The 15,117-nt window shown below is 55.1% G+C and overlaps 2 protein-coding genes across 4 annotated transcripts; one reads left to right on the top strand and one right to left on the bottom strand.

The window, feature by feature from the left end:
- Nucleotides 1–157: 157 nt before the first annotated feature.
- gnl3l (guanine nucleotide binding protein-like 3 (nucleolar)-like) lies at nucleotides 158–7,324 on the top strand (the record flags this gene model as incomplete). 2 transcript variants are annotated; one of them, XM_042346686.1, is given in 6 exon segments in its annotated part: nucleotides 158–172; nucleotides 1,492–1,634; nucleotides 2,374–2,510; nucleotides 3,921–4,072; nucleotides 5,091–5,271; nucleotides 7,129–7,324. In XM_042346686.1, coding segments are annotated over 6 exon segments (684 nt in total), but the record flags the coding sequence as incomplete, so codon positions are not given.
- Nucleotides 7,325–7,739: 415 nt separating this feature from the next.
- On the bottom strand, nucleotides 7,740–14,304 carry LOC121852790 (the record flags this gene model as incomplete). 2 transcript variants are annotated; one of them, XM_042346688.1, is given in 8 exon segments in its annotated part: nucleotides 7,740–7,766; nucleotides 8,211–8,272; nucleotides 8,993–9,144; nucleotides 10,051–10,203; nucleotides 10,869–11,040; nucleotides 12,014–12,110; nucleotides 13,011–13,209; nucleotides 14,147–14,304. In XM_042346688.1, coding segments are annotated over 7 exon segments (988 nt in total), but the record flags the coding sequence as incomplete, so codon positions are not given.
- Nucleotides 14,305–15,117: the final 813 nt, after the last annotated feature.

The following is a 15,117-nucleotide window of genomic DNA, read 5'->3' as shown; positions in this document are numbered from 1 at the left end:
CAGTGTGTGTGTGTGTGTGTGTGTGAGACACCCAGCAGGTCCATGTGTGTGTGTGTGTGTGTGTGTGGGAGAGACACCCGGCAGGTCAGTGTGTGTGTGTGAGACTCCCGGCAGGTCAGTGTGTGTGTGTGTGTGAGACACCCGGCAGGTCCATGTGTGTGACACCCGGCAGGTCAGTGTGTGTGTGTGTGTGACACCCGGCAGGTCAGTGTGTGTGTGTGTGTGACACCCGGCAGGTCAGTGTGTGTGTGACACCCGACAGGTCAGTGTGTGTGTGTGAGACACCCGGCAGGTCAGTGTGTGTGTGAGAGACACCCGGCAGGTCAGTGTGTGTGTGACACCCGGCAGGTCAGTGTGTGTGTGTGTGTGTGACACCCGACAGGTCAGTGTGTGTGTGTGTGAGACACCCGGCAGGTCAGTGTGTGTGTGTGAGACACCCTACAGGTCAGTGTGTGTGTGTGAGACACCCGGCAGGTCAGTGTGTGTGTGTGTGTGTGTGTGAGAGACACCCGGCAGGTCAGTGTGTGTGTGTGTGTGTGACACCCGGCAGGTCCATGTGTGTGTGTGAGACACCCGACAGGTCAGTGTGTGTGTGTGAGACACCCGGCAGGTCAGTGTGTGTGTGTGTGTGCGAGAGACACCCGGCAGGTCAGTGTGTGTGTGTGTGTGTGTGTGTGAGACACCCTACAGGTCAGTGTGTGTGTGTGAGACACCCGGCAGGTCAGTGTGTGTGTGTGTGTGTGTGTGAGAGACACCCGGCAGGTCAGTGTGTGTGTGACACCCGGCAGGTCAGTGTGTGTGTGTGTGTGTGTGTGTGTGAGAGACACCCGGCAGGTCAGTGTGTGTGTGTGTGTGTGTGTGACACCCGGCAGGTCAGTGTGTGTGTGTGAGACACCCAGTAGGTCAGTGTGTGTGTGTGTGACACCCGGCAGGTCAGTGTGTGTGTCTATGTGACACCCAGCAGGTCAGTGTGTGTGTGTGTGCGCGTGTGTGTCAGTGTGTGTGTGTGTGTGACACCCGGCAGGTCAGTGTGCAGGTCAGTGTGTGTGTGTCTCTCTCTCTCTATGTGTCTCCCTCTCTCTCCTCTCTCTCTCTCTCTCTCTGTGTGTGAGTGTGTGTGTCTCTCTCTCTCTGTGTGTCTCTCTCTCTCTCTGACTCTCGGTGCTGTGTGTCTGTGTGTCTCTGTGACTCTCTCTCTATGTCTCTCTCTCTCTGACTCTCGGTCGCTGTGTGTGTGTCTGTGTCTCTCTCTCTCTGTCTCTCTGTCTCTCTCTCTCTCTCTCTGACTCTCGGTCGCTGTGTGTGTCTGTGTCTCTCTCTCTGTCTCTCTGTCTCTCTCTGTCTGTCTCTCTCTCTCTCTCTCTCTCTGACTCTCGGTCGCTGTGTGTGTCTGTGTCTCTCTCTCTGTCTCTCTGTCTCTCTTTCTGTCTCTCTCTCTCTCTCTCTCTCTCTCTCTCTCTCTCTCTCTGACTCTCGGTCGCTGTGTAACAGATCAGGGAGCACTATGGTGTGGCGGAGTTCCGGGATGTGGAGCAGTTCCTGTGTGTGTTGGCTCACAGACAGGGAAGGTTGAGGAGAGGAGGAATTCCCGATCAGGACGCAGCCGCCCGCAGCGTCCTCACAGACTGGACCAGGTCAGCTGTGTGTGTGTGTGTGTGTCAGTGTGTCTCTCGGGGTGTGTCTGTCTGTCTGTCTGTCTGTCTGTCTGTCAGTTGGTGTGTGTCTCAGTGTGTGTGTGTGTGTCTGTGTGTATGAGTCAGTGTGTGTGTCAGTGTGTGAGTGTCAGTCTGTGTGTGTCAGTGTGTCTCTCAGGGTGTGTCTGTCTGTCAGTTGGTGTGTGTCTCAGTGTGTGTGTGTGTGTGTCTGTGTGTATGAGTCAGTGTGTGTGTCAGTGTGTGAGTGTCAGTCTGTGTGTGTGTGTGTATATGAGTCAGTGTATTTGAGTGTCAGTGTCTCTCAGGGTCTGACTGTCTGTCTGTCTGTCTTGTCTGTCTGTCTGTCTCAGGGTATGTGTGTGTCAGTGTGTCTGTCTGTGTCAGTGGGTCTGTCTGTGCGTCTGTCAGTGGGTCAGTGTGTGTGTGTGTCTGTCTGGGTGTATGTCACTGTCTGTATGTGTGTGTGTGTGTGTCTGTGTGTGTATGAGTCAGTGTGTGTGTCGGTGTGTGAGTGTTAGTGTGTGTGCGTGTGTGTGTATGAGTCAGTGTGTGTGTCAGTATGTGAGTGTTAGTGTGCGTGTGTGTGTATGAGTCAGTGTGTTTGAGTGTCAGTGTGTGTGAGTCTGTGTGTGTTAGTGTGTATGTGTATGTACTTGACACCAGCTCCTCTCTCCCTCCCTCTCACCCTCTCTCTCTCTCGCTCTCTCTCTCTGCCTAGCGGAAAGATCAGTTACTTCACTCACCCGCCTGCGAGCCACAGTTTGCCCACACACCTGAGCGCCCAGATTGTCAGTGAGATGGGCAAAGCTTTCGACATCGACGAGCTCGAGGAGGCAGATCAGGAAGTTCTCAGAGGTGAGGAACCTCTGGCCCGACCCCAACTCCCCTACACCCTCTCCCTGCTTGTCGGCCTCCCCCAAATTCTCCCTCCGCAGGCCGCGGGGCACCCAGAAACTCCGCGGCCCGTGTCCTCTCCCCCGCCAGGCTCCGCACCCCAACACCATCCTCCATCCTCGCCGCCCACCCCCACCCGCCCACCCCAACTCCACTGGCTTCCCATCGCCCAGGGGACACGGCTCAAGATCCCGGTCTTCAAAGCCCCTCCATGGTCTTGCCAGCCCCCTACCTCTGCGCAGAGAGAGACACACACACACAGGGACAGTCAGTCAGAGAGAGAGAGAGAGAGACACACACACACACACACAGGGACAGTCAGTCAGAGAGAGAGAGACACACACACAGGGACAGTCAGTCAGAGAGAGAGAGAGACACACACACACACACACAGGGACAGTCAGTCAGAGAGAGAGAGAGAGAGACACACACACACACACACAGGGACAGTCAGTCAGAGAGAGACACACACACACACACACACAGGGACAGTCAGTCAGAGAGAGACACACACACACAGGGACAGTCAGTCAGAGAGAGAGAGAGAGAGAGACACACACACACACACACACAGGGACAGTCAGTCAGAGAGAGACACACACACACACACAGGGACAGTCAGTCAGAGAGAGACACACACACACAGGGACAGTCAGTCAGAGAGAGAGAGAGAGAGACACACACACACACACAGGGACAGTCAGTCAGAGAGAGAGAGACACACACACACACACAGGGACAGTCAATCAGAGAGAGAGAGACACACATACACACAGGGACAGTCAGAGTGAGAGAGAGAGAGAGACACACACATACACCCACGCACACACACACACACGTACAGTCAGAGCGAGAGAGAGAGAAACACACACGCGCGCGCCTCTATTTACCTAGCAGTGAGTGTGTCGGGCATGTATATGTGTGTGTGCCCGGGGGAATGAGTGTGTGTGTGGTTGGGGTGTGTGTGTGTGTGTTGTGGGTGGGGTGTATGTGTGTCGGTGTGTGTGTCTGGGTGGGTGTGCGAGTGTGTGTGTCTGGGTGTGTGGGTGTCTGTCTGTCTGGGTGTGTGTGTGTGTGTCTGTCTGGGTGTGTTCCTGGGTGTGTGTGTCTGTGTGGGTGTGTGAGTGTGTGTGTGTGTGTGTGTCTGTCTGGGTGTGTGTGTGTCTGTCTGTCTGGGTGTGTGTGTGTCTGTCTGTCTGGGTGTGTTCCTGGGTGTGTGTGTCTGTCTGTCTGGGTGTGTGTGTGTGTCTGTCTGTCTGTCTGGGTGTGTTCCTGGGTGTGTGTGTCTGTCTGTCTGGGTGTGTGTGTGCGCGTGTATCTCACGTACTTACATCCCTTCTCTACCCCCCGGCCCCTTCTCCCCTATCACAGACATCCCCTCTCCCCCAGTTGAGGGGGGCATCTGCCTACAGACTGTGGGGCTGACCAGCGGGGAGACAGGCCAGCGAGGGAGCGAGGGGGGGAGCGAGGGGGAAGAGAGAGAGCAGAGGGAGGAGGCGATGGATGATGACAGAGATACTGAGGTGAGGAGCTTTGTCTCTCTCTCTCACTCCCTCTCTCTTTCTCTCCCACTCTCTCTCTCTCACACTCCTCTCTCTCACACTCCCCCTCTCTCACTCTCTCTCTCTCTCACACTCTCTCTCTCACACTCTCTCTCTCACACTCTCTCTCTCACACTCTCTCTCTCACACTCTCTCTCTCACACTCTCTCTCTCACACTCTCTCTCTCACACTCTCTCTCTCACACTCCCTCTCTCACACTCCCTCTCTCACACTCCCTCCCTCTCTCACACTCCCTCTCTCTCACACTGCCTCTTTCACATTCCCTCCCTCTCTCACACTCCCTCTTTCACACTCCCTCCCTCTCTCACACTCCCTCTCTCTCACACTCCCTTTTTCACACTCCATCCCTCTCTCTCACACTCCCTCTCTCTCACACTCCCTCTCTCTCACACTCCCTCTCTCTCACACTCCCTCTCTCTCACACTCCCTCTCTCTCACACTCCCTTTTTCACACTCCTTCCCTCTCTCTCACACTTTCTCTCAACACACTCCCTCTCTCACTCACTCTCTCTCTCACAGACTTCCTCCACTCTCTCACACTCTCTCTCTCTCACACTCCCTCTCTCTCTCACACTCCCTCTCTCACTCACACACTCACACTCCCTCTCTCACACTCCCTCTCTCACACACTCACACACTCCCTCTCTCTCATACTCTCTCTCTTACATGCACTCTCTCTCTCTCACACTCCCTCTCTCTCTCTCACACTTCCTCTCTCTCACACACACTCCCACTCTATCTGTCACACTCCCTCTCACACATACTCTCTTGCACACTCTCTCACACTCCCTCTCTCACACACTTTCTCACGCACTCTCCCACCCTCTCTCTATCTCACACACTCTCTCACTCTCACACTCCCTCGATCACACTCTCGCTACCTCTCACTCTCTCGTATACTCTCTCTATCTCCCACACGCTCTCACACATACTCTCTCCCCCCACCCCCCCCCTCTCTCTCTCTCCCCCCCACTCCAGCTGGGTCAGATGACAGTGATGTTTGAAGCGAGGCGAGAGAAGGGGAAGAAGTCGGAGGTCAGCGACACCGCCACACAGCTCCGAGACCTCAGCGAAGACATCAGAAACGTGGAACCCCTTCACCAGGGGCAGGCGGTTCGAGCTGCCAACAAGCGGAGGAAGAAGCTGCAGAAAAGAGCAGGTAACCAGACCTTTAAACCTCTCTCTCTCTCTCTCCCTCTCTCTCTCCCTGATCTGCCACAAACCGGAGGACCCGGGTTCCAATCCCAGGCGAGACAGGACAGGACGAAACCTTAGGCACACACACACTCACACACACACACACTCACACACACATAGACACTCACATACGCGCGCACACACAGACACACACACGCTCATACAGACACACACACACACGCGCGCACACACAGACACTCACATACACGCGCGCACACACAGACACACACATACAGACACTCACACACACACACACTCATGCACAGACACACTCACACACAAACACTCATGCACAGACAGACACACGCACAGACACCAGACATGCACAGACACCACACATACACACACAGACACTCACACACACACTCACACACACACTCATGCACAGACAGACACACGCACAGACACCAGACATGCACAGACACCACACATACACACACAGACACTCACACACACACTCACACACACACTCATGCACAGACAGACACACTCACAGACACCAGACATGCACAGACACCACACATACACACACAGACACTCACACACACACTCATGCACAGACAGACACACGCACAGACACCAGACATGCACAGACACACACACACACACACAAACACACCCACACGCCTGTGTCCCCGGCAGTCGGTAGGAATCGCTTGTCAGTCGATTGGGGGAATCACTTTTCGGGGGTAATAATCCCCTCAAAATAATAATAATTCGGTCACTTCAACCCCCGGCTGTTTGTGGGGACATCGCCGGGCGCGATCGGCTGCCGCGTGTGGCCCCCGAAACCAACGAACAGTCACTACACTCGACGGCGTGTCCCGTGAAGCGCTTTGAGACGTCTCAACGACGTGATCGGGCACCGGGTCACACCCCAGGATTATTATAATTATTATTATTATTATTCATTCCAGATAAACTGGCCACAAAGCTCTCAAACACACTGACTGCTGCCATGGACTTCTTCTCAACAGATGACTGACACCCACCCACCCACTCTCTCTCCCTCTCCCCCTCTCTCCCCCTCCCTCTCCCCCCACCCCCCCTCTCTCCTCGATGGAGAACACACAACAACGTGATAAGGCGCTATATCAAATGCAAGGATTATTATTATATTGGGGTGTGTGGGAGCAGAGTGTTAATGAAATGTTAATATATATTAAACCCTCCCCCTCCACCTCTGTGTCTCGTTCTCTCTCCCCTCTCCTGCACCCCTCTATTCCCCTCCCCCACATCCCTCCATTCGAGTCCTGTAGCTCAGGGGTTAGACCCCTCGCCTCGCGAGCCACAGCTCCTGTAGCTCAGGGGTTAGACCCCTCCCTTCGCACCCCACAGCCCCTGTAGCTCAGGGGTTAGACCCCTCCCCTCGCACCCCACAGCCCCTGTAGCTCAGGGGTTAGACCCCTTGCCTCACACCCCACAGCCCCTGTAGCTCAGGGGTTAGACCCCTCGCCTCGCACCCCACAGCCCCGGGGGATCACTTTTCGGGGGTAATAATCCCTTCAAAACAATAATAATTCGGTCACTCCAACCCCCGGCCGTTTGTGGGGACGTCGCTGGGGGGCGATCGGCTGCCGCCTTTGGCCCCCAAAGCACACAGTCACTACACTCGACATCGTGTCCTGTGCCCTGGAATACTGAGGACCCTCCCGGCTCAGGAACCGGGAGGAGAGAAATTCGATAGATGTCGTAGGAGAAAAAAAAACAGCCGATTTGGGGCCTTTCGCGACATGAAAACACAAGTCGAATCGATTGGATTATTTTCACGGTTTTTATTGCTTTTAAAAAAGAAAACCAAACGCAGCTTTATTTACAGGATTTGAACCCAAAAATCGGCGATTTAAAAAAAGACACACACACACAGGTCAGTGAATGGGTGAATTTAATGCGCGGAAAATCAGTCAGTCGTCGTATAACTGTGTCGACGTTAATAGAGCCGCCTGGAGTTCCTGAGTCTGTCCTGCTGCGTGTGTATGTGTGCGCGCACGTGTGGTGTACGTGTACTTGTGTGGTGTGTGCACGTGTGTGTGTGTTATCTCTAGGATGTCCCTCCAGGGAGAGAGAGAGAGAGAGAGAGAGCATTCCAGTCCGACAATCTCTCTGGGGTTTCCAGGTGTGGGTTCGGAGACTCTTAAGCAACGGTGACGGGTTTCCGTGTGTGTGTGTGTGTCAGACACGCGGCCGGTCACGGTGACGGGTTTCCGTGTGTGTGTGTCAGACACGCGGCCGGTCACGGTGACGGGTTTCCGTGTGTGTGTGTGTCAGACACGCGGCCGGTCACGGTGACGGGTTTCCGTGTGTGTGTGTCAGACACGCGGCCGGTCACGGGGACGGGTTTCCGTGCGAAGGCGGTCGGTGTGAATGAGAGATTTCTCTCTCTCTCTCCGTCTCTCTCTCTCTCTCTCTCCGTCTCTCTCTCTCTCCCTCTCTCCGTCTCTCTCTCTCTCCTGCGATCTGCAGATGCAACACGAGATTAAGTCAGGAATCTCAGCGATTTATTGTGAAATCTTCCAAAGAGGGGGCGGGCGGGGGCGGGGGGGGGGTGTCGGGGGGGGAGGGAGAGAGAGGGAGGGAGGGGGGGGGTAGAGAGAGAGAGAGAGAGACAGTGGGCGTGAATGGGAGTAAACATCGGCGAACCACACATCTTTTTTTTTCATGTTTTTTTACGGTTTACTGCAAATATGAGAGCTTTTTTGGCCGACACACGCGCACACGCACACACACACACACACGCGCACGCACACGCACACGCACACACGCTCATCAAAGGTATTCTGCAAGGAGTCCTGTAGCTCAGTCAAAAAAATTGTTTGAGGGATGTGTGAGCAGAGGGGAAAAAAAATCAGTTTCAGTCCATCATCAAACCAAAGGGTTGTCCGGAAAAAATTAATTGAATACTTTTCTCAAATGACCGCCGGTGACTTTCCCGGATTCCTTTGCCGCAGATTGTATTTGGAATTCTGGAAAGAAAGACGAGAGGGACCTTAGAGCAACATCAACAGCTCAGGGGTTAGACCCCATCCCTCCCCTCGCACCCCACTCCCCCTGTAGCTCAGGGGTTAGACCCCATCCCTCCCCTCGCACCCCACTCCCCCTGTAGCTCAGGGGTTAGACCCCATCCCTCCCTCGCACCCCACTCCCCCTGTAGCTCAGGGGTTAGACCCCCTCCCCCCTCGCACCCCACTCCCCCTGTAGCTCAGGGGTTAGACCCCATCCCTCCCCTCGCACCCCACAGCCCCTGTAGCTCAGGGGTTAGACCCCATCCCTCCCCTCGCACCCCACTCCCCCTGTAGCTCAGGGGTTAGACCCCTCCCTCCCCTCGCACCCCACTCCCCCTGTAGCTCAGGGGTTAGACCCCCTCCCCTCGCACCCCACTCCCCCTGTAGCTAAGGGGTTAGACCCCTCACCTCACACCCCACAGCCCCTGTAGCTCAGGGGTTAGACCCCTCGCCCCGCACCCCACAGCCCCTGTAGCTCAGGGGTTAGACCCCCCCCTCGCCCCCCACCCCACAGCCCCTGTAGCTCAGGGGTTAGACCCCCCCCTCGCACCCCACAGCCCCTGTAGCTCAGGGGTTAGACCCCTCCCCTCGCACCCCACAGCCCCTGTAGCTCAGGGGTTAGACCCCCCCCTCGCACCCCACAGCCCCCGTTGCTCATTCTGGGACAATCCGTGAGCTCACATTTTCCTCGGAAACCAGAATGTTGTAGACGGAAACTTCCGATCTCCTGGTTCGCCCCCTGGTGGTGCGAGAGCGAGAGGGGGAGCGAGAGGGGGAGCGAGCTCGGGGTCTTGGGGTTCGATATCTTGGCGTACTCGTGGCGAACTCTTCGTCTGAAAGACACGACGCAACAGGCCGTTAAGACCGTGAAGGTCACGTCAGGGGGTTTGGCCCCGAGCTGGGGGTCGGGGCGAGGGGGGGGGTATAGGAGGGTGTCGATCGAAGAGGAGGGTCTTGGAGGAGGGGAGGGGGCTGAGCGAGAGGGGATAGCAGGGCAAGGCGGAGGGAGGGAGGGAGGGAGGGAGGGACGGAGAGAGTGTGTCAAACACCCGGATGATCACGGTGTCGGATTTCCACGTGTGTGTGTGTCTGTATCTGTGTGTGTGTGTCAGACACCCGACTGATCACCGTGACGGGTTTCCATGTGTGTGTATCGGTGTCTGTCTGTGCGTGTGTGTCTGTATCTGTGTGTGTGTCTGTGTGCGTGTCAGACACCCGGCTGATCACAGTGACGGGTTTCCGTGTGTGTATGTGTGTGTATCGATGTCCGTTTGTGTGTGTGTATGTCCGTGTCTGTGTGTGTCAGACACCCGGCTGATCACAGTGACGGGTTTCCGTGTGTGTATGTGTGTGTATCGATGTCCGTTTGTGTGTGTGTATGTCCGTGTCTGTGTGTGTCAGACACCCGGCTGATCACAGTGACGGGTTTCCGTGTGTGTATGTGTGTGTATATCGATGTCCGTCTGTGTGTGTGTATGTCCGTGTCTGTGTGTGTCAGACACCCGGCTGATCACAGTGACGGGTTTCCGTGTGTGTGTGTGTCTGTACCTGTGTGTGTGTATCCGTGTGCATGTGCCTGTATCCATGTGTGTCTGTCTGTGTGTGTGTGTCTGTATCCGCGTGTGGTCTGTCTCTGTGTGTATCAGACACCCGGCTGGTCACGGTGACGGGTTTCCGTGTGTGTGCGTGTGCGTGTGCGCGTGCGTGTGTCTCCTCTCGTTCTCTCCCTCCTCACTCACTCTCTTCCTGGGGCCGGTTTGCCTTCGATGGAGAAGCCGTGATGTCCAGACGTGACACGACAATGGCAGAGTCCGAGTCCGCGTGTGTCTCGCCTGTCTGCGTGTACCAAGGGCTGGGCACATGTGTGTGCATCGGACCGGCTAGTATTTTCTCTGAGGAGAGAGAGAAAAGGAGAGAGAGAAGGAGAGAGAGAAGGAGAGAGAGAGTGGACAGGTAGAGAGGGGTAGGGGAACGAGACAAGGCTGTTTTCTCTCTCTCTCTCTCACTCGCTCACTCTTGCTCACACTCGCTCTCCAACTCTCACACGTGCTCTCTCTCTCTCTCTCACGCTCACTCTCTCTCTCTCTCCCCCGCGCTCTCCCTCTCTCACACATACTCTCTCTCCCTCCGTCACATACTCTCCCTCTCTCTCTCCCTCACACACCCACACTCAGTCACTCACGTTCTCTCTCTCAAACACTCCCCCCCACTCTCTCTCTCTCTCTCTCACACTTCCTCTCTCTCTCTCCCTCTCTCACACACACTGTCACGCTCACTCTCACACACGCTCCCTCTCTCTGCCCGTCACACACTCTCCGTCTCTCACACACTCTCTCGCACACACTCTCACTCCCTCCCTCTCACTCTCCCACACATGCTCTCGCTCTCTCTCACTCTCTCTCTCCCTCTCCCTCACTCTCTCTCACACACTCTCTCTCTCTCCCTCTCGCACACTCTCTCTCATACATTCCCTCTCTCTCCCTCTCATGCACTCCCTCTCTCTCTCTCTCTTACACACACACACTCCCTCGCTCGCTCTCTCTCTCTCCCCCTGTACCTGCATGGCACAGCATTGTGTGTAAGTCTCTCTGCGTCTCTCTCAGTCGCTGTAAGATCTCCATGTTCTGGCGCACGATGTCTCGATAGGTCAGGACATAGTAAGACCACACCAGGATCCCACACATCACCGTCAGCCTCCTCACCAGCCAAACCCTCTGCGATACCCTCTCCTGCCATCGCACACACACAAAACACATCGCCCTTACACAGCGCCCTAACACGAGGAGCTTTCCGTGACCGGCCGGGCGTCTGACACACACGGAAACCCGTCACCGTGACCGGCCGGGTGTCTGACACACACGGAAACCCGTCACCGTGACCGGCCCGGTGTCTGACCCACACGGAAACCCTTCACTGTGACCGGCCGGGCGTCTGACGCACACGGAAACCCGTCACCGTGACCGGCCGGGCGTCTGACACATGAGAAGGTGTGTGTGTGTGTGTGAGAGAGAGAGAGAGAGAGGGGGAGTGTAAGATAAAAAGAGAGACTATTTGTAATGGGGAGACTCACAGAGAGAAAATGTGTGACCCGGCGCCCGATCCCGTTGTCAAGACGTCTCAAAGTGTTTCACGGGACACGCTGTCGAGTGTAGTGACTGTGTGTTTTGGGGGCCAATCGCGGCGGCCGATCGCGCCCAGCGACATCCCCACAAACAGCCGGGGGTCAGAGTGACCGAATTATTATTGTTTTGAAGGGATTATTACCCCCGAAAAGTGATCCCCCAATTGCCTGACAAGCGATTCCTACTGACTGCCGGGACACAGACGTGTGGGTGTGTCTGTGTGTGTGTGTGTGTGTGGGTGTGAGTGTGGGGTGGGGGGGGAGTAAGGAAACTTGGCAAAGGTTTCCTGACCCACCCCAAAATCAAATTGGCGAGGGGTCCAACCCTTGAGCTACAGGGACCGTGGGGTGCGAGGGGAGGGGTCCAACCCCTGAGTTACAGGGGCTGTGGGGTGCGAGGGGAGGGGTCTAACCCCTGAGTTACAGGGGCTGTGGGGTGCGAGGGGAGGGGTCTAACCCTTGAGCTACAGGGACCGTGGGGTGCGAGGGGAGGGGTCTAACCCCTGAGCTACAGGGGCTGTGGGGTGCGAGGGGAGGGGTCTAACCCCTGAGCTACAGCTAAAAATATATATATTTATTACCGTATAGTCTAAGCTGGATTCTGACGGATGCATCTCTGTGGAAGAGGCGATGTGTTCAAGATATACGTTCAATCCGATTAAAAGCAACAGCATTAACCTTGGATACAGGAGAGGCAAAGGTTAGAGACGCAGTAAAGTTCCCTCTACACTGTATGTAAGGGGTTAAGACACAGTAAAGCTCCCTCTACACTGTGCGTAAGGGGTTAAGACACAGTAACGCTCCCTCTACACTGTGTGTAAGGGGTTAAGACACAGTAACGCTCCCTCTACACTGTGCGTAAGGGGTTAAGACACAGTAAAAGCGGTGCTCTAACCACTGAGCTACAGCACTGATTGCAGTGCCACAAGTGACACCAATACAACACGGTGTCACAGCTCAAACAGGTGGTCCTATTTGTGACCGAGACTTCACGGAGAAACACGAGTGTAAGATAGTGACTGAGGATTGAAATGGGAATTCAGAAGGAACTTCTTCAGACAGAGGGCAGCACTGCGCGGAACTCACTCCCATCAGTGGCCATTGAAGCAGATAATACGGATAGATTTACGTAATAATAATAATAATCCTCGCATTTGATATATCTTCTCGACGTCCCAAAGCGCTTCACAGAACACACTGTAAAGTGAAGTGACTGTATATTTGTGGGCGAACGCGATGGCCAATTGCACACAGCAATGTCCCACAAACAGTCGTGGATTGAAAATGACCAATTTATTATTGTTTTGTTTTGGAGGGATTATTATTAGGCTCTGTGTGGAGTAAGGAAACTTGCCCGAGGTTTCGCCCTCTGCCTGGAATTGAACCCGGGTCTCTCACTTGCAAAGCGAGTGCTCTAACCACTGAGCTACAGGACTCCACACTGTGTGTCAGGGGTTAAGTCACAGTGAAGCTCCCTCTACACTGTGCGTAAGGGGTTAAGCCCCAGTAAAGCTCCCTCTACACTGTGCGTAAGGGGTTAAGCCCCAGTAAAGCTCCCTCTGCGCTGTGTGAACAAACCTTGCTCCCGAACTGCGTGGGGTGGAGGTCAGGAGGAAGGTGATGGCGGTTGCGAGGAGATTGTAGAGGAAAGTGTGGAGAGCGACTGACTCCGTGACCACAAATTGGTGAAGGAATGCCACGCGGTTAAATATCTCGGAAAACAGACGCTGTTGTTTCTGCGACGTGTCCTGTATTTCCTCAAACACCCGCCTGACCCCTGAGGACACAACACCACAGCAACTTAATAATAATAATAATACCAATTACCCCCCCCCCCCGGGGTGTGACCCGGCGCCCGATCCCGTCCTCGAGACGTCTCAAAGCGCTTCACGGGACACGCTGTCGAGTGTAGTGACTGTGTGTGGGTGTTCGGGGGCCAATGGCGGCGGCCGATCGCCCCCCAGCGACGTCCCCACAAACAGCCGGGGGGTTGAAGTGACCGAATTATTGTTGTGTTGAAGGGATTATTACCCCCGAAGAGTGATCCCCCAATCGATCGCCTGACAAGCGATTCCTACTGACTGCCGGGGACACAGGCGTGTGGGGTGGGGGGGGGGTGTGTGAGGGGTGGGGGGTGTGTCTGTGTGTGTTGGTGGGGGTGGGGGGGAGAAAGGAAACTTGCCTAAGGTTTCACCCTGTCCTGCCTAGTCCAGGAATCGAACCCGGGTCCTCCAGCTTGCGAGGCGAGGGGTCTAACCCCTGAGCTACAGGGCGAGTGTGGGGTGCGAGGGGAGGGGTCTAACCCCTGAGCTACAGGGGCTGTGGGGTGCGAGGGGAGGGGTCTAACCCTGAGCTACAGGGGCTGTGGGGTGCGAGGGGAGGGGTCTAACCCCTGAGCTACAGGAGGAGTGTGGGGTGCGAGGCGAGGAGGGGTCTAACCCCTGAGCTACAGGGGGAGTGTGGGGTGCGAGGGGAGGGGTCTAACCCCTGAATAATACAGGAAATTCTTGACATGATGATGAATTATTTCTCCGTACGAACCCACGCGAACGCACTGGGGGGTCGGATTCGGAGAGCTATCGAGAGAGGGCGAGAGAGAGAGAGAGTGAGAGAGAGTGAGCGTGAGAGAGAGAGTGAGCGTGAGCGCGAGAGAGTGAGCGAGTGAGTGAGTGAGCGAGCGAATGAGTGCGAGAGAGGAAGAGAGAGCGACGCACCCTGAGTCGATTGCTGTAACGTGTCTTTCAGAGCACTTCCGGTCTCCAGGATCTCCCGCTGAGCGGCTAAGGTCTGGTTCTGGGTCTCCAGCATCGCGCCCGACGCCGCGCTCGCCCGCTCCAGCTGCTCCGCCACACCGTCCGCGTGCACCGTCAGCCTGGTGGGGCCGTCGCGCTCGCTCACCGTTAATCGCTCACAACTCACAGCGACCGTTCGTAATCAGTGGTCCCCATTAATAATTGTCGTGATTCATGACGACGGTCGTGATTAATAATGATCGTAGTGATTAACAATGATAGTAACAGATACGCAGACACACAGTCGCACAGATAGACGCACACACATAGATATGCAGACACACAGTCGCACAGATAGACGCACACATAGATATGCAGACACACAGTCGCACAGATAGACGCACACATAGATATGCAGACACACAGTCGCACAGATAGACGCACACATAGATATACAGACACACAGTCGCACAGATAGACGCACACACAGATATGCAGACACACAGTCGCACAGATAGACGCACACACATAGATATGCAGACACACAGTCGCACAGATAGACGCACACATAGATATGCAGACACACAGTCGCACAGATAGACGCACACATAGATATACAGACACACAGTCGCACAGATAGACGCACACACATAGATATACAGACACACAGTCGCACAGATAGACGCACACATAGATATGCAGACACACAGTCGCACAGATAGACGCACACACATAGATATACAGACACACAGATACACACACATAGATACACACACACTCAGATAGACACACAGATACACAGACACACACACAGACACTCAGACACACACACACAGATACACAGACACACACAGATGCACACACAGACACTCAGACACACACACACACAGATACACAGACACACACAGATGCACACACAGACACTCAGACACACACACACACAGATACACAGA

This window comes from Callorhinchus milii, unplaced genomic scaffold, assembly GCF_018977255.1.
Source record: "Callorhinchus milii isolate IMCB2004 unplaced genomic scaffold, IMCB_Cmil_1.0 Scaffold1334, whole genome shotgun sequence".
NCBI lineage: Eukaryota > Metazoa > Chordata > Chondrichthyes > Chimaeriformes > Callorhinchidae > Callorhinchus > Callorhinchus milii.
This window is presented reverse-complemented; position numbering and strand designations above follow the sequence as displayed.